At 39.4% G+C, this 19,634-nt stretch overlaps 1 protein-coding gene across 1 annotated transcript in view; it reads right to left on the reverse strand.

Annotated features, from left to right (window-relative positions):
• Positions 1 to 19,634, reverse strand: part of Gyc88E (Guanylyl cyclase at 88E) — an 814,243-nt gene that overhangs the window by 109,586 nt on the left and 685,023 nt on the right. Inside the window, exons 6-7 of the mRNA XM_067144088.2 lie at positions 16,766 to 16,971; positions 3,608 to 3,731 (exon numbers count right to left, since the gene is read on the reverse strand). Of these exons, the coding sequence (XP_067000189.2) occupies positions 3,608 to 3,731; positions 16,766 to 16,971 (330 nt within the window). The remainder of the gene's footprint in view (positions 1 to 3,607; positions 3,732 to 16,765; positions 16,972 to 19,634) is intronic.

A 19,634-nucleotide genomic window follows, 5' to 3' on the forward strand; every position in this document is an offset into this window, starting at 1 on the left:
GGAAGGGGAACGATGGAAGGAAAGAGGAAGATGGAGAAGTACCATAAATACCCTGACCCAGCAAGAGCTGGATAAGAGTAAATGATGATGATGATGATGATGATGATGATGATGACAAAATTTTGTGTAAATACTGTAAATGGTGTTGTTTTACTGATGTTTATACAGTATATTTTCATATGAAAACTATCATCTACAGTACAGAACAACCATGGCAGCTCTTCAGGTACAGAAGAATGTATAATACTGTAATAATTATTCATTACAATGAATTTATTTTATGTATTTAAATACTTATTAACATATTAACAAAGATATTAATTTCCTATTGATATTGATTTATGTAGCAACCAGAGTGGCCATGAGTGTTAACGTGCTAGGGCTATGGAACCAAGCTCTGCATTTGGGAAATGAGTAGGTTCAAACCCCACTGTCAACTGTCCTGAGAATGGTTTTCTGTGGTTTCCAATTTTCACTTCCAGCCAAATGCTGGGGCAGTTCCTATTCATAGATAGCCAATTCCTTCTATCCCCTTACCCATTTCACCTTCATTAGCTCCACAACTAAGGCTGGCAACTGGAAGGGCATACAGCCATGAAAGAAAGCCATGTAATTTCATCTCACCTCATCCTTGACCCCATATCAAAAATGGGCCCTGATTTATGAACAGTGACATACTAAATATTTAAAGAATACTTCAAAAGTATAATAGTACATTATGCAACAAGCCTACAGTGGCAATAATTAAGACATAAGTATGTTTATAAAACAAGCCATGTTTTAGAATTTCCATATGAGTGTCTTAACCCAATGGACTCTCATTTAAATACCCCTGCACGTCACACTGACTCGGACTTAAATGCCAGTGGAGAAGCTATTTGTGCAGCACAACGAAAAATATATTGTTAAAAGAAAACTATACAAGATATTAACCTGAAATTTTATAATAAGATGAATGAATACAAGTACTAACCTAAAATGATGTTCTTGCGTGATAGATTTAAAAGCATTTTTTAGTTGTGGAGGCCTGGTGTGAAGGTTTTACTCATCATCACTCTATGAGTCCCTAGTGATATATATATATATTTCCCTGACTCATTACCGCTATTTGAACTCAACACTTCCTTACACAAATTATCACCTTCTAATTCCTGAAGATTCTCACTTACACTATCGTTGGAATCACTATCTAAAACACTGTTAATTAACTTCACTAATTCTTCGTGCTCCGAAACATGCATGCTGCTAGTTGCCATATTGACTAATGGCTTGAAAGGAATTTAAAATACTTCCAAGTCACCCTATACATGTGGTGTGAAGGTCAAACAAGGGGAAACTTCGACATACCCTCACGTCAACCTTCTAGTATACTAAAATCTTAACGTAAGAGCCATCTTTTGCAAACTGAGCGGACTACAGAAAGATATTTGAGCACTGGCAATGCGTGGGCCCAACTCGTCAGCCAAGTTGTAGGCCATGTGCTGGCAAGCGGACGTGTCTCGACATCCGAGTTCATTGGGTTAACTACCATTATAGGCAAGTTGCATACGACTGTTTATGTTCGATAATAATTATAACTCTATTTTTTAAATATTCATAAATTTCTGTCGAGATGTCGCTTGACAGTTGAGTTTACTGAACAGAGCGCAGAGCACATGCGCTGGGTTATTGATTTTCTGTGAGTGGATCAGAGGCCTTGACAATGTCATATGTTTTCAAAGCTTTGGTTGAAGGTTATCATAACCTAGCTTTATTTCAAATACAAATTGTTTATTGTACAGTTGGTGAAGTGAATTAGCGGGAATGTGCCATGTGGTTGTGGAATATTGGAAGTAGAAGGTGCATTGATATTAATATATGTGTCCGACATGTTTGATTTTGGATACAAGTGCGAAGCTAGTGCGTTGAGCGCAGGTGCGATGCTATCCTTACCTAATTGGTCAAACAGTGTATCATAATGAAAATATGAAGTCTGATTGGTGGAGAATCTGTATCATAATGAAAATCTGAACTCTGATTGGTGGAGAACCTGTATCATAATGAAACTTGAAATATAACGAGCCTCATTAAGATTCAGTTTTCTGGCATATGCTATTTATATTTTGGCATCGTCGAGCATAAAATAATATTAAAATTCAACTCATATATGAAACATCCCAAACTTTCTAAAACATATATGTCCAAGAGAATAATAATAATAATAATAATAATAATAATAATAATAATAATAATAATAATAATAATAATAATAATAATAATCATCATCATCATCATCATCATCATCACCACCACCACCACCAATTCTCCACTCCAGTAGGCTGCGTGTGGGAAAGAGCAAGCCTCTTCCATAATCTTATGTTCTGTCACCACTTATCTTCCAGTATATTCTCCCATTCCAGGCCGTTCGTAGTCACATTCTTATGCAACTGCCTCATCCATCTCTTGGTCTACCTCTACGTCATTTTTCCAGATACTTCCCTTTCAAAATAAGCTTCAGGTGTTTGGGTTGATGCCATCCCCATGAAATGACCAAACTGTTTCAACATGACTCCTCCAAAATGTCAAGTACACTTCGTTATGGCCCCAGTTGAAGGTAGATCGATTCTGTCTCAATTGGTCTTTTGTATACTTGACCTGAGGAATTTCATCTCTCTTGCTTGTGGCTAGCTGTTGTCCTTTTTAGTAAATGTAGCAGCTTCTAGATTATAGGCTACAATGGGAAACAGGTAGGATTTAATCCCATGACACTTTAGCTTCCAGGGGAAAAGCTTTTTGCCAATAGAAGCTGTAAGACAGATTTCCAACCAAGGAAATGAGCACAGAAAATACCATGCAAAAATGTTCAATAGTTTACAAGTTATTTCATGTGGAATGTAACCACAACAATTGTCACCATTGCTTACTCCGTTAACATGCAATCACCCATTAATGCAATTATCACTATTCTTTATCATCTTTCTCTTCGTCTTCAGGTGGATGTCTACAGTCAACATAATCTCTGCCTAGAGGAGGGTCAGCAGACAGATGGCTTCAATGAGTTAGGGAGTGTGTAGAAGAAAGAGGATTATTTAGGATAAGGTTAGAAGAGAAGAAAGCCTCTGTGGCTCAGGCGGCAGTGCATCAGCCTCTTACCGCTGGGTTTTGTGGTTCAAATCCTGGTCACTCCATGTGAGATTTGTGCTGGACAAAGCAGATGCGGGACAGGTTTTTCTCCAGTTATTTTTCTTTTCTCTGTCATCTTTCATTCCAGTAACACTCTCCACTATCATTTCATTTCATCTGTCAGTCATTAATCATTGCCCCAGAGGAGTGCACCAGACTTTGGCAGCTGGCACAATTCCTATGCTTGCCACAAGATAGGGGCTTCATTTATTCCATCCTTGACCCAATCATTGACTGGAAAAAAGGTTGTAGGTTTTCATTAGAAGAGAAGAAGATGCATACCAGATAGAACGGACCCAGATGAAGTCTGAAAACTGTTCAAGATGATGATGATGATGATGATGATGAAGATGATAATGAAGATGATTAAGTTCATTAAAATGATCTTAGTACTGTCAAGCAAGTAGTAAATTATGAATGTTATTAACTATAACAAAGTACTTACAGTTTGAAATTTGAAGGCAATTAGAGGACGCACGAGGTCAAACCAGTTGGTAATCTTCTTACCAATAAGATCTGGCAGTATTACCATAAGTGAATTGCCGATGCTTCGAACAATCATATCGGAGCTGCTAGTAAGAAAACAGAAGAGAAAACAGGAATTACATATACCTGAGTGCAAGCTAATAGTTGTGGTGTCTCAAAAAATATTACAACTAGGAAGCCATCTAGGAGAAGAAAATATAGTTACAGATCAAGAACATTGTATTCTTCAAGGAATCTTTATGAAATATCTGCTGCATTTCTTTTTGTTGTTTCATTTGGGATATACAAAGAAGTAGGAAGGAATAGAAGTATTGCCCACAGTGTAGAGAAGTGGAATCAGAGATAAGGCTGTTTGCAGATGATGTTATTTTCTATAGAGTAATAAATAAGTTAAAAGATTGTGAGGAACTGCAAAATGACCTTGATAATGTTGTGAGATGGACAGTATGCAATGGTATGATGATAAACGGGGTTAAAAGTCAGGTTGTGAGTTTCACAAATAGGAAAACTCCTCTTAGTTTTAATTAGTACGTTGATGGAGTGAAAGTTTCTTTTCGGGATCATTGTAAGTACCTAGGTGTTAATATAAGGAAAGATCTTCATTGGGGTGATCACATAAATATGATAGTTAATAAAGGGTACAGATCTCTGCACTGGGTTATGAGGTTATTTAGGGGTTGTAGTAAGGATGTAAAGGAGAGGGCATATAAGTCTCTGGTAAGACCACAACTAGAGTATGGTTCCAGTGTTTGTAGGTGGTTTGAAAAGTTCTCGGAATGTACTAGAATTAAGTATCTTACCTTGGTGGAACTGCTTTTATTTTTCAACATAGTCTCCCTGTAGACTAATGCATTTGGTCCAGCGATGTTCCAATGCTTTGATCCCATCTCAAAAATGAGATTCCTCCAGGCCTGCAAAATACTTCTCCAATTTGGCTGTCAGTTCTTCCCTTGTAGAAAATCTCCGTCCACCGAGGAAAATTTTCAGCTTGGGGAATAGATGAAAGTCTGATGGTGCCAAATCAGGTGAATAAGGTGGATGTGGCAACAATTCGTACCCCAGTTCATGAAGTTTTGCCACGGCAATAACACTTGTGTGTGGCGGAGTGTTGTCCTGATGAAAGATGACCTTTTTCCTTGCCAAACCAGGCCTTGTTTCGCGTATCTTTTCCTGTAGTTGGTCTAGGAGGTTTGCATAGTATTGCCCTGTAATTGTTTGGCCAGTAGGAAGATAATCTATCAGCAGAATTCCTTTTGCATCCCAGAAAACTGAGGCCATGACCTTTCCGGCTGAACGCACTGCTTTTGCTTTCTTTGGTGGTGGGGAATCAGCATGTTTCCACTGCTTTGACTGCTGTTTTGTCTCTGGGGTATAGTAATGGACCCAAGTTTCATCTGTAGTCACAAACCGGCGCAAAAAAATCTTGTTGGTTGCACTGAAAACGGGCCAGACTTTGTTCGGACATTTCCAATCTGGTGCGTTTATTGTCCAATGTCAAGAACCGTGGCACCCATCTTGCGGATAATTTTTTCATACCCAATTCTTCGGTTAAAATATAATATACCCATTCAGAAGACATCCCTACAGCTTCAGCAATCTGCCGCACTTTCAGTCGACGATCCTCCATGACCATTTTATGCACTTTTGCGATAAATTCTGGGGTCATAACACTTTTTGGCCGTCCACTACGCAGATCATCATCCAAGCTCTCCCGACCAAATTTAAACTCGCTGGTCCACTTGGCAACAGTTGAAAATGAAGGAGCAGAGTTCCCCAGTGTGTTCTGAAAGTCGGCATGAATTTCCTTTGCTTTCATACCTTTCTTTACAAAGTATTTAATCACTGCTTGAATCTCAGTTTTTTCCATTGTCACAAATCACTACGCGGGAACAACAACAAAGAGTCATCACTACCACACTCCTGCAGCTAGAGCACTAATGCGCCATGTGTTCACTCACAAAGGATGTGTGATTATTGCGCGGGAACCTCGTTGCTCTAGCACTGACATCTAGCGGGGATTCCGAGAACTTTTCAAACCGTCCTCGTATGGGACCCTCACCAGGATTACTTGATTCAAGAAATGGAAAAACTCCAAAGAAAAGCAGCTCGATTTGTTCTGGGTGATTTCTGACAAAAGAGTAGCGTTACAAAAATGTTGTGAAGTTTGGGCTGGGAAGACTGGGGAGAAAGGAGACGAACTGCTCGACTAAGTGATATGTTATGAACATTAAAATAAGAATAATAGTTAGGCTAAGATTTATTTCGGCTGATGATGCTTAGACATTTAAGTGAAACATGTCCCACCTTACAACGCCTGTTGTAATGTTTATATCCTAAATAAGTATTGGAAAGGTGGTGTTAACTATTATTCTTATTTTAATGTTCATAATCTGATGTCCAATACGGTCTACAATGAGTTTTATTGCTTGTAAGTGGTATGCTCCGAACTGTCAGTAGAGAGATGGTGTGGAATGACATCAGTAGTTGAATATGTTTGAGTGGTGTCTTTAAAAGTAGGAAAGATCACAATATGAAGATAAAGCTGGAATTCAAGAGGACGAATTGGGGTAAATATTTGTTTATAGGTAGGGGAGTTAGGGATTGGAATAACTTACCAAGGGAGATGTTTAATAAATTTCCAATTTCTTTGCAATCATTTTTAGAAAAGGCAAGAAAAACAACAGATAGGGAACCTGCCACCTGGGCGGCTGCCCTAAATGCAGATCAGTAGTGATTGGTTGATTGACTGATTACTGCACCAAGCTCGATAGCTGCAGTCGCTTTAGTGCGGCCAGTATCCCATATTCGGGATACAGTGGGTTTGAATCCCACTGTTGGCAGCCTTGAAGATGGTTTTCCTTGGTTTCCCATTTTCACACCAGGCAGTCCCTTAATTAAGGCCACGGCCATTTCCTTCCTCCCCATTGTTGCCATAAGACCTATCTGTCTTGGGACATAAAAGAGCAACTTGTAAAAAAACCCACCTTACTGCTTTATTTGAAAGAAGGTATGAGCATCAGTCAGCTCCATGGTGTCAGAGTAGCACACCTGCCTCTTACCTGGAGGCCGTGCGCTCAATTCCCAGCCAGGTCAGGGATATTTACCTGAAGCTGAAGTCTAGTTCAAGGTCCACCCAGTCTATGTGATTACAAGAAAGTCAAGAATAATGGGCAAGAGGTCGCTGTTTGCTGACCACATGATACCTTGTAGGCCTTTGGATTGAGCAGAGGTCCCTTGGTAGGCCATGGCCCTTCGAGGCTGTTGCATCATGGTGTTTGGTTCTGTATGAGCATTGGTATTCAATAATGGATATTCCATCTGTACCATAAATATGGTTTTCCATGGTTTCCCATTTTCACACCAGGCAAATGCTGGGGCTGAACCTTAATTAAGGCCACGGCCGCTTCCTTCCCATTCCTAGGCCTTTCCTGACCCATCGTCGCCATAAGACTTATCTGTGTCGGTACAATGTAAAGCACTAACAAAAATAAAAAATAAAAATATATAAGAAATCAGCCTATTTTGACAACACATTTTCTCCAATGTTATTGTTTGAGTCATCAGTCCATAAACTGGTTTGATGCAGCTCTCCATGCCAGCCTATCCTGTGCTAACATTTTCATTTCTATGTAACTACTGCATTCTACATCTGCTCTAATCCGCTTGTCATATTCATAACTTGGTCTACTCCTACCATTCTTACCACCTTCACTTCCCTCAAAAAACTAACTGAACAAGTCCTGGGTGTCTTAAAATGTGTCTTATCATTCTCCTCGTATTTCTTTTTCTGGTTAAATTTAGCCAAATCAATCTCCTCTCACCAATTTGATACAGTATCTCTTCATTCGAGATTCAGTCTATCCATCTCACCTTCAGCATTCTTCCATAACACCACATTTCGAAAGCTTTCCTTCTGAGCTAGTTATCGTCCATGTTGTAACTAGATTTGCGGTTCATGGCTTTCACCAAAGGATCTGCCGAACACAGGTTTATCAACTTACTGAAGACTGTGTATGCTCATTGTGTAACAGGAAGTGTGACTGCTATCACTTAATAACATAAAAACGAACAAAAACCATCTGAGACTTTAGTGAAAACTAATTACATTGTATGACTCAGTTTTATGTATTGTATACGTTAAATAAAGCTCTTTGGAGTGTCTCTTGATTTAATTTAATTAATTATCATCCATGTTTCACTTCCACACAATGCCACGCTCCAGACAAAAGTCTTCAAAAATATCTTTCTAATTCCTATATAAATGTTTGAAGTGAGTAAATTTCTTTTCTTAAGAAGTAGTAGTCTGCATTTTATATCCCCTTTACTTTTGTCATCGTTAGTCATTTTACTACCCAAGTAACAATATTCATCTACTGTACTTCCCCTAAGACTTCATTTCCTAATCTAATATTTCCTGCATCACCTGACTTTGTTCAACCGCACTCCATTACTTTTGTTTTGGACTTATTTATTTTAATCTTGTACTCCTTACCCAAAACTTCGTCCTTACCATTCAGCAACTTCTTGAGATCTTCTGCAGTCTCAAATAAAATAACAATATGATCAGCAAATCTTAGAGTTTTGATTACCTCTCCTTGGATTGTGATTCCCTTCCAAATTCCTCTTTGATTTTCTTTACTGCCTGTTCTATATAAACATTGAAAAGGAGGGGGAACAAACTGCAGCCTTGCATCACTCCTTTCTGAATTGCTGCTTCTTTTTCAAAGCTCTCGATTGTTATCATTGCAGACTGATTTTTATACCGATTATAGATAATTCTTCGTTTTGGTATCTGATCCATAAGCCTATTTTGACAACACATTTCCTCCAATAATAATAATAATAATAATAATAATAATAATAATAATAATAATAATAATATCTTTTTTTACATCCCTCAAACTACTTTTATGGTTTTCAGAGAAATTGAAATGGCAGAAATTTGTACCTCAGGAGTTCTTTTATGTTCTAGCAATTCTACCGACCCTTCAATTAGCACTGGACTGAGGTGGGACAAACCTGTCAACTCGGGCTCAGAAGTCATGTGTGATTAGTTTCATTTCTCTATATTGATGGTTTACGACTCACAGTTACAGAGTTTCCTGACATACCCACCTAATCAATACTTTATACTGAGCCAGGAATGCTGATACAGGGCCCCGTCTCAAAGTATTTAAAGTTCAAAATACCCGCTGCGTGCGAGATTAGCCGACTGCAGCTGGCAAGTGAGGAGCGAGCTCAGTGCTGTTCAGTCAAGGACAGATTACATCATAAATATAGAATGTTCTGTAGTTCCATACCTAATAACTTAATGAATAAAATTAGCATCATTATTTGGACTACATCACCATGTAGCCAATGCTGAACTATGCATAATTACCTAGTTTCAAGCAAATCCATGGAAAAATGATGTTGTTACAAGTTGAGATTATAGGGAAATCTCATGATGCCGATCAGCTGATTTCGTATACATTGAAGACCACGCGACACGATAGACAGTGTGTGATTCCACAGCCATGCTGGCTGACTGTAGGACGGTTGAGGACAGAATTCTACTAATGTGTTATTGTGAACTTCGACAGAAATCCACTGTATAAAGGTGACTGAATATTTTCTATCAGTTCATATTCTGAGTAGTGTATGTCGAAGTTTAATTTTTCAAGTTATATTAGAACTGTGCAATTGAACTTAGATTTTAGAACTGTGCATTCAAACTTAGTTGAATGTCGAGTGCTAATCTTAGGACTTGTATTTTCAAGTGTAATTCAAAGTCTTTCTTTCTTTGAGTGGAGATGTTGACTCAGTCTTTAAGACAGTGCATAAGACTAGCAGTTCATAAATACAGTTCAGAAGCTGATGAAGTGCACCGATAATCAGTCGAGTATACACAATCGTACCGAACGAGTGAACCCTGGAACTTAAACTCCCAGACCATCGGCAATCTGCCTGAACTTCCAGAACTTCTAGTTGTCATGGGAATTCATATGGTCCCATGGTACAGAGAGCTGACCTGTGGTGTGGAGAAGGAGTACCAGCAACGAGGGACATCGCCTGCCACAACACAAAAGACATTCACTCCTCTTTTCCAACTGGACTGTATTAAAGTTGACATGCAACTTGTCTTCTTTTATGAATAAACAAACAGTTCAATTTAAATATTTATTTCAAAAACCTCTCTCTCTCTCTCTCTCTGTATGCATTTCAAGCATGGACAGTACATGCCTTGCGTAAATCCATGGTCTCCAAGATAGCTAAGTACGGGTGTTCCTGGTTCACCTACCTACAACCTTTTTTCCAGTCAGTGACCGCGTCAGGGACTCCTGGTACAATATGGTGTAAAATGTATTTATTTACATTTAAATTGCAATACTAGTTTCAATCCATGGATTATCCTCAGTTGCTTACACTAAAAATTAAAATATGTAGTACATTCACAATCATTAGAAACCACTTTCTTTGAGTTTGTCATATATTGCAATCTTAAAACCTAATAAAACGTCTATTTCATTTCACTGGCATATATCTATCTGTTGAATGGGGAACCACGAGTCCATTAGGATCATATAATTGTATTGTCTCAAAACAGTCTTCTCAAACTTTTTATAAATTCACTATCTTAAAATCTAGTAGTCAATTGTTTAATTTGTTCTTATTGTGCTGTGTTAAAATCTTAGTGAAATGGGGCTTCATGAAATTAGTTACACTAGTACATATATCTTTTATTTTGGCCGTGCAAACTTTTGTCTGGATCCGAGGGCTGGTCCAAACTCCGCTCAGCCTATGTGACTATAATTGAGGAGCTATCTGATGGTGAGATGGTGGCCCTAGTCTAGAAAGCCTAGAATAACAGCTGAGATGATTCGTCATGCTGATGACATGACACCTCATAATCTGCAGGCCTCTGGGCAGAGCAGCAGTTGCTTGGAAGGCCAATGTCCTTTGGGGCTGTTGTGCCATGGGTTTGGTTTGCTTTTTGATTAGAAAGAAAAAGTTCTGATCCTCCAAAGAATGATGTTAATGGTGAAATACATATAAGACAAGGCAGTCTGACGGCTGGGCATTTTATTTAGTGTCGAACTTAAATCAAACATATTGTTGTACTGGTCCTGTATAAGAACAGGGAGTGATAGTTTTAGCTTGTCTATAAACTATTGCCAGCCCTGCAGTGTACAAGTAGCTTGCCTGCCTCTTACTTGGAGAACCTGGGTTCGATTCTCGGCCAGGTCACTCAGCCTGTGTGACTACAATTGAGGACTATCTGATGGTGAGATAGCAGCCCTGGTCTAGAAAGCGAAGATAACGACCGAGAGGATTCGTCGTGCCGACCACATGAGATCTCGTAATCTGCAGGCCTTTGGGCTCAGCAGCGGTCGCTTCGTAGGCCATGGCCCCTCGGGGCTGTTGCGCCATGGGGTTTGATTAAGTTTATAAACTACAGGTTACATAAAACTATATTATTATGGGCAGGTCAATCAATCAATCAATCAATCAATCAATCAATCAATCAATCAATCAATCAATCAATCAATCAATCAATCAATCAATCAATCAATCAATGATCTGCACGTATAACTTTCACCGAGTGGTAAATTTCCTATCAACTGTTCACCTAGCCTTTCGTAAATGACTTCAAAGAACTTGGATATTTATCAATAAATTCCTTTTTGTAAATTATTGCAATCCCAAATTGCTCTTTTTATAAATTAATATTTGCCCCATTTTGTCCTCTGAATACCAACATGAGGTGTCATGTCATCAGCATGACGAATCATCTCAGCTGTTATTCTAGGCTTTCTAGACTAGGGCCACCATCTCACCATCAGATAGCTCCTCAATTATAGTCACATAGGCTGAGCGGAGTTTGGACCAGCCCTCGGATCCAGACAAAAGTTTCCTACCTTTAAAAGCTCCATTCAAGCTTATTCATCTACTAATGTCATTCCACTCCATCTCTCTTCTGACAGCTCAGAACATACTGCTTAGTAAGCAGTTCATCTCCTTACTCCCAAGTCTTTCCAGTTGGAAGTTTGCAATGTTTGCATAACACTGCCCTTTTGTCCGACTCGTTGGCTGAACGGTCAGCATACTGGCCTTCGGTTCAGAGGGTCCCAGGTTCGATTCCCGGCTGGGTTAGGGATTTTAACCTTAATTGGTTAACTCCAATGGCACGGGGGCTGGGTGTATGTGTTGTCTTCACCATCATTTCATCCTCATAACGACACGCAGGTTGCCTATGGGCGAACCCGTCCTGGGATATCCCGGCACTAAAAGCCATACGGCATTTCATTTACTGCCCTTTTGTTGAAAATCACCCAGAAGAAATTGTACTGCTTTCCTTTGGATCTATTTTGGTTCACTTATAAATTAATCCTGGTGTGGGTCCCATACACGGGAGCCATACTCTAATTGGGGTCTTACCAGAGACTATACACACTCTTCTTTTCATTCTTACTAAACCAAACCAAACCCCATGGCACTACAGCCCTTGAAGGGCCTTGGCCTACCAAGCGACCGCTGCTCAGCCTGAAGGCCTGCAGATTACGAGGTGTCGTGTGGTCAGCACGACGAATCCTCTCGGCCGTTATTCTTAGCTTTCTAGACCGGGGCCGCTCTCTCACCGTCACATAGCTCCTCAATTCTAATCACGTAGGCTGAGTGGACCTCGAACCAGCCCTCAGGTCCAGGTAAAAATCCCTGACCTGGCCGGGAATCGAACCCGGGGCCTCCGGGTGAGAGGAAGGCACGCTATCCCCTTCACCACGGGGCCGGCTTTTCATTCTTACTAGAACTCCTAAATACCCTCACAACCACGTGAAGATATCTGTAACCTTTGTTTACAACCTCCTTAATGTGATAACCCCAATATCATTCCTTATGCGGGGTGTCTCAATCTTTTGGGTCAAGTTGAAGCAGATGATAGCGAGTCCACAACTGTACGCTTTGATTAAATCCCATAAATCACGCTATAAGTCATATCAAATTGACAGACTACTTGCCACATATGGGCATACGATTTTGCGTCTACCGCCATACCATCCAGACTTGAACCCAATCAAAATGATTTGGGCTCAAGTTAAAGATTATGCAGCACAAAAGAATGTTACTTTCAGACTTGATAATGCAAGAACATTGCTGATGGAAGGAATTGCGTCAATTGGGGCAGAAGAATGGTCGAGAGTCGATGTAGGCACGTAATCGACACTGAGAATAAGTACATTGCGAGCAATCACATAATGGATGAAGTATCAGACAGTATAATCATTAATCTGGAGGACGATAGTGACAGTAACGGAGAGAGCATTAGTGATAGCGCGGATGACAGTGAAGGCAATATGAGCAACTTTCAACCTCTTTCAGGAGATGCGGACTAGAACAAGCCATTGGGTAAGTTAACTGCTATTTTACGATCACATAATTCTTAATCTCTTTGTTTGTTATTGTTATTATTGTTATTTCATTCAATGTTTCTGATTCTGCATGTCCAACAATATCATTATGCTATAGGGTAATGTGTCCTAGCTCTGGTTATAACTACAATAAGGCGTTACATACACGCGCTGAAATTTCACTCGAACGCTGGTCACAGTTCAGCTGGCCAGACCGCCAGCGCAGACAGTTCATTAACAATTACTGCTGGCAGTAAGGCGATTTAGCGAAGTGAGGGGGGCGTGCAGTGCAACTACCGAGCCCACCCGAACGCTGCCGATGTTCTGCGCAGCTTTCTTTGGTAAGCTCTTCTTGCGGGACCTATAACACTCCCTTTAGATGGACCGTTGTTGAACATCATGTATGTGAGTAACTGACTTCCCATATCCCTATTTATTTGTTCTTTTATGCCAGTCTTGGACTGATTTCTTCCCTGTTTGTGATAATAGACGTGTTTCATTTAAATCATCCCTAGATCTGTGTTATTTTGTTATTATTTTTGGGATGTGCCTCTTTCACTCTGTTTATAAGTCAAAGAGGCCCGGATTTAGCTCCTGACGATTTTCTTAGCCAGTTTTGACCGATCCAGTGAAGATAGGTAGTAGTAAGTAAGTAAGTTTGTTGACTGCTGACTGAATATTTGTGCCTTCTGTACATCCTCACATATACACTCGCTTTGTCCATTAACGATCCACCAAGCTCGATAGCTGCAGTCGCTTAAGTGCGGCCAGTATCCAGTATTCGGGAGATAGTAGGTTCAAACCCCACTGTCGGCAGCCCTAAAAATGGTTTTCCGTGGTTTCCCATTTTCACACCAGGCAAATGCTGGGGCTGTACCTTAATTAAGGCCATGGCCACTTCCTTCCCACTCTTAGTCCCTTCCTGTCCCATCGTCGCCATAAGACATATCTGTGTCGATGTGACGTAAAGCAACTAGCAAAAAAAAAGAGCATTAATGAACTGTGGAATATTCTTACTTGAACCTGTTTTTGCCAAGTACTGGTATTCATATCTTTATATTTTCTCCTAAAATTAATTTGACTGCCAGTCATGTTTGCCATCATGTTTTTTTAGCTGACTTTTTTGCTAAATTCTATTTCCTAGTAAGTTCTTTCAATCTCTTCTTAATTCCACAACCGTTCCTAACCCTGTTGTTTTCCAACCAGCACCTATTTTATCTCTTTGTCTCTCATAATACAGCAGGACCTTACCATTTCTTACCACCTTTAATTGGTATGTGTCCCTTATTAAATTATTCCAATCCCTAATTCCTATTCCAATCCCTAATTCCTCTTCCTTGGCCTCAATTTGTTCTCTTGAATTACAGCTTTATCTCCATATTATGATATTTCAAAACTCCAACACCATGTAGTACGGAATGAACCAATAGAAGGAGGCACAAACGGTTGATGATTCTTACACAAGTACTGATTTTGGTTTATATTACTTTAGGCTACAGAAAAAAAAAGAAAAAAAAAAGAAACAGTACTTTTAATTACAGCAAATTTATTTTATATTTACAATGATTTCACTAATTATTTTACAACTCCAAAGAGTGATGGACAGTGCCATCTCATGTAGTTATCACGAATATGAAGAACAACTTGTGGTTCGTGAACCAAAACGTACTTGATCAACAACTTCCCAGTTTGGACTTTGGCCCCAAACTTTCCACTACTGACCAACTTCTTTGCCTTGTCCAGATCACCTCCAGCAACTTCAACCAAGCCCGTCCTACCCTATTAATCACCTTGATTTTCAACTTGCTTTAAATTCTGCCTGTCATCCTATCCTCCTTTTCAAAATCAGATTCTCCGTGCCTCAACTATGCTTTATCTGGCTCATATCCTCATACTTAACCAACCACTCTACACAGACTTCATAAACTAACAATTATCCTTCGCCTTTCCCTTCCATTCGGTCCATCAACCATAGCATTCAACCCTACATCAATTCGTTTCTCTCCTGGTGTGATATTTGGTACCTCAAACTCAACTCCTCCAAGACCCAGTCTGTCCTCTTCCATCGTAAATGATGAAAAAGCAGTACCACCTGCAATCCAGACAAGCTCAAACTCCAGATCTGAAACACCCCAATCTGCGCCCAACCCACCCTGAAATACAATGGCATCCACTTCGACCAACACGTAACTTTCTGTCCCCATTTCCTTAACCTGAAAATCAAGACTGCCACCCGTGCCCAACTGTTCGTCACCTAGCCAGCACCTGGTGGGTTCTTAACTCTTCCCTTCTCCTCCTCACCTACTAGATCTTTGTCCGACCTCCTGTTACCTATAGCCTCACCACCTAGGCAGCCATAGCCCACCCCAAACCTAACCTCTACCACTCCCTCCTCTCCATTGAACGCCGTACCGTACACCATGCCCTCCTGCTCCCATTCCATTTTCACACCTTTGACTTGTATGATATCTCCTCTACATCTCTACCTGTCCCTTCCCCCACCGTAAGGTGATGCTTAACTGTGATATGTGTCGGAATGCTCTCCACCCTATTACGGTATCCTCCCATCTCACACACAAATAAAAAAGAAATAGGACAATATGATCCACAATAACCAATAACAATTGTTATGGGAAGCATTGTTTATGAATAATGTAAATAGACACTTTCATCATTAGTTAGATAATTTAACAGCTACTGTGAAAACAATCTAGTTATAGGATTCTCTGTAAAAATTAATCAATCTAAGAATGTATGCCTCAAAATAACCCAACAAAACCAAATATATATGATGTACATCTTGATAAAAACTGATATCCCAAAAAGTAAAGAACAAATATGAATAGCCAATATGCCAAATCCCTTCCATCCCCTTATTTCCACAAATCCCTTTTCCAACTTCTAAATCCTTTACTTCAGCTTTAACCTGCCTAATTCTCTTGGTCGGAGAGAACGCGTTAACTTCTAGGTGGCCTGCTTCCCCTTTTAGGGGAGGAATGAAAACTTGCTTAAAAAACAAAAATCAACACCCTTTTCAGTTGAAGTTTATTAACACTCAAGACAAAAAGGTGATGATGAAGTTGCTTGTTCTTTAAAGGGGAAAAGAAAAGGAAAGTAGTTAGACAGGATTTTTCAAACTAAAGGGGAAAAGAAAAGGAAAGTAGTTAGACAGGATTTTTCAAACTATCTTCCCATAACTCCGAAGTGGCACTCTGTTATACCTTTGCTGAAAATTTGACCAATCATAGTAGCCTACTGGCAAGGGAAGTAACAACGAGGTCATATCGAAACCTACCTTGAAATTTTGATAAAATCATCCTCATCCAATAGGAAGCTAACTTACCAAAAATTAGTTGTGAGTTTTAACTGAAAGGTTCCAAGGTCGAAACCGGTATCTCAAAAATCAAAGTAGGGTAGTGTAATTGCATGGGATATTAGAGTTACATTTGGGCAACCCTCGTCACCTGTTGCTTACTCACTGTTATCATGTGGGATTTATTCCAGGTTTGGCTTTGGAATTTTCCACTTAAAACTCGCAGCTAATTTTTGGTAAGTGAACTTCCTATATGATGTAGATGGTTTTAGAAATATTTTAAGGTAGGTTTCATTATGAGTACATTGTTACTTTCCTCGTAAGTAGCAAAGCGAGCAAAGCTACTGGCAGCAAAGTACGGTATGTATCCGTTAACTCACTCTGTTGTCTGAAACTATTGATAAAAGAGATAACTCACCCGAAGACGATACAGAAGGGAAAGATTTCGAACAGCATAGACGCGCTGATTGGAAGATGTTTTTCTTCTCGTGTCATGGTGAGTGACGCTAACGTGAAGGCGCGGTTATCGAACGTTAGTTGGAAAGTAACGTGGACCGTATCGAAGAGCAACTCTTCCCGGACCAACTCGATCCTCATCTCCTTGTGATAGAAGTGCCTCGCTACCTGAAACACAAACAGACAATTCTATACAAGGTCTCGAAGAATTTAGGACATTTCTTTTTTAGTAATACATGCTTTTCCGAGGTTATTTTAAAACCCTATTCTTAATTGTTAGGCCTGTGATCTGTTAATACATTTGTTCTACTACTCAGCTAACAGTGTATTATTAAGACTAATTTTTCTTGAGAAGTTCAAATGTGTATGCAATTTGCTATATGCAGTATAATAATAATAATAATAATAATAATAATAATAATAATAATAATAATAATAATAATAATACCGAGCAAGTGGCCGTGCGGTTAGGGTCGTGCAGCTGTGAGTTTGTATTAGGGAGATGGTACGTTCGAAATCATTTGTCGGCAGCTCTGAAGTTGGTTTTCCGTGGCTTCCCTTTTTCACACCAGACAAATGCTTGGGGCTGTATCTTAATTAAGGCCACGGCCACTTCCTTCCTACTCCTAGCCCTTTCCTATCCCATTGTCACCATAAGACCCATCTGTGTCGGTGTGACGTAAAGCAAAATTGTAATAATAATAATAATAATAATAATAATAATAATAATAATAATAATAATAATAATAATAATAATAATAAAAATGAGCGGAGTGGTCGCGCGTGTTAACACGCAAGGCTTGGGAGCCAAGCTCTGCTTTCGGGATATGAAGGGGTTTAAAACCCACCATCGACTGTCCTGTGTATGGTTTTCTGTGGTACGGTATCCCATTTTCACTTTCAGGCGAATCCCGCGTCAGTTCGTATTTATAGGCCATAGCCGATACCTTCTACTTCTTTATCCATTTTCACTCATCATCATTCATTTCCTCTTCTATAGCTCCTCACTTGAGGTTGGTGACACAGTGACAGGAAGGGCATTCGGCCGTAAAACATGGAATATAATTTCATTTTACCTCGTCCCCGATCCCTTATTAGAAAACTGAAGTGAGGTGTAGACATACATCCATAATAATAATAAGGAGTGGAATCGGAGGTAAGGCTTTTTGCGGATGATGTTATTCTCTATAGAGTAATAAATAAGTTACAAGATTGTGAGCAACTGCAACGTGACCTCGAAAATGTGAGATGGACAGCAGGCAATGGTATGTTGATAAACGGGGTTAAAAGTCAGGTTGTGAGTTTCACAAATAGGAAAAGTCCTCTGTGTTTTAATTACTGCGTTGATGGGGTGAAAGTTTCTTTTGGAGATCGTTGTAGGTATCTGGGTGTTAATATACGGAAAGATCTTCATTGGGGGTAATCACATAAATGGGATTGTAAATAAAGGGTACAGATCTCTGCACATGGTTATGAGGGTGTTTAGGGGTTGTAGAAAGGATGTAAAGGAGAGAGCTTATAGGTCTCTGGTAAGACCCCAACTAGAGTATGGATCCAGTGTATGGGACCCTCACCAGGATTACCTGATTCAAGAACTGGAAAAAATCCAAAGAAAAGCAGCTCGATTTGTTCTGGGTGATTTCCGACAAAAGAGTAGCGTTACAAAATGTTGCAAAGTTTGGGTTGGGAAGAATTGAGAGAAAGAAGAAGAGCTGCTCGACTAAGTGGTATGTTCCGAGCTGTCAGCGGAGTGATGGCGTGGAATGACATTAGTAGACGAATAAGTTTGAGTGGCGTTTATAAAAGTAGGAAAGATCACAATATGAAGATAAAGTTGGAATTCAAGAGGACAAACTGGGGCAAATATTCATTTATAGGAAGGGGAGTTAGGGATTGGAATAACTTACCAAGGGAGACGTTCAATAAATTTTCAATTTCTTTGAAATCATTTAGAAAAAGGCTAGGAAAGCAACAGATAGGGAATCTGCCACCTGGGCGACTGACCTAAATGCAGATCAGTATTCATTCAATAATAATAATAATAATAATAATAATAATAATAATAATAATAATACCTTTCCTTCTTCGTTCGGCTATCTATGGACGACGTTTGATAGTCTCTGCGGTAATTTTAGCATTAAAAACATAGGAAACACACAAAATGAAACGTTAGTTAAAAGGTTTTTTAAAAGGCATGACGAAAGTTTAAAAAACTGTGAAATGTTGATCGTTAAAACGGTCTTGAGCTGGAAGTCTTTCTGTTTCAATGCTTTTTGTTGTCCTTTGGTGTGCTTCAACTGGTATCTGTATACTGTTGTCTTAGGTCGTAACATAAAAGCTAGGCCAACAGTAAATTATACAGATACCAGTTGAATCACACAAAAAGACAACAAAAAGTGTTGGAACAGAAAGACTTCCAGCTCAAGACTGGTTTAACGATCAACATTTCACAGTTTTTTAAAACTTTCGTCATGCTTTTTAAAACAACTTTCTAACTAACATTTAATTTTGTGTGTTTCCTATGTTTTTAGTGCATCATATATGACTTACTGAGGATGACCCAGTGCCGGGTCGAAACGTGTCTATTTATGTGTGAACTTTCGTCTTAATTGGAAGTAAAAATGTATAGTATTGACTAGGAGGATTAAAAAATTTTTGTACAATTTTGTAAGAAAAAATGAAATTATATAGCATGCTTTTACGGCTGAATGCCCTTCCTGATGTCTACTTTTGTTGAGGAAGTAATGAAGATGAAATTACGGTAATGATGATCAATGCAATTGGAAGAAATCAGTGGTGGCCTATAAATAGGAACTGTCCCGGCATGTCAC

This window comes from Anabrus simplex, chromosome 3 (genome assembly GCF_040414725.1).
Source record: "Anabrus simplex isolate iqAnaSimp1 chromosome 3, ASM4041472v1, whole genome shotgun sequence".
NCBI classification, from domain to species: domain Eukaryota; kingdom Metazoa; phylum Arthropoda; class Insecta; order Orthoptera; family Tettigoniidae; genus Anabrus; species Anabrus simplex.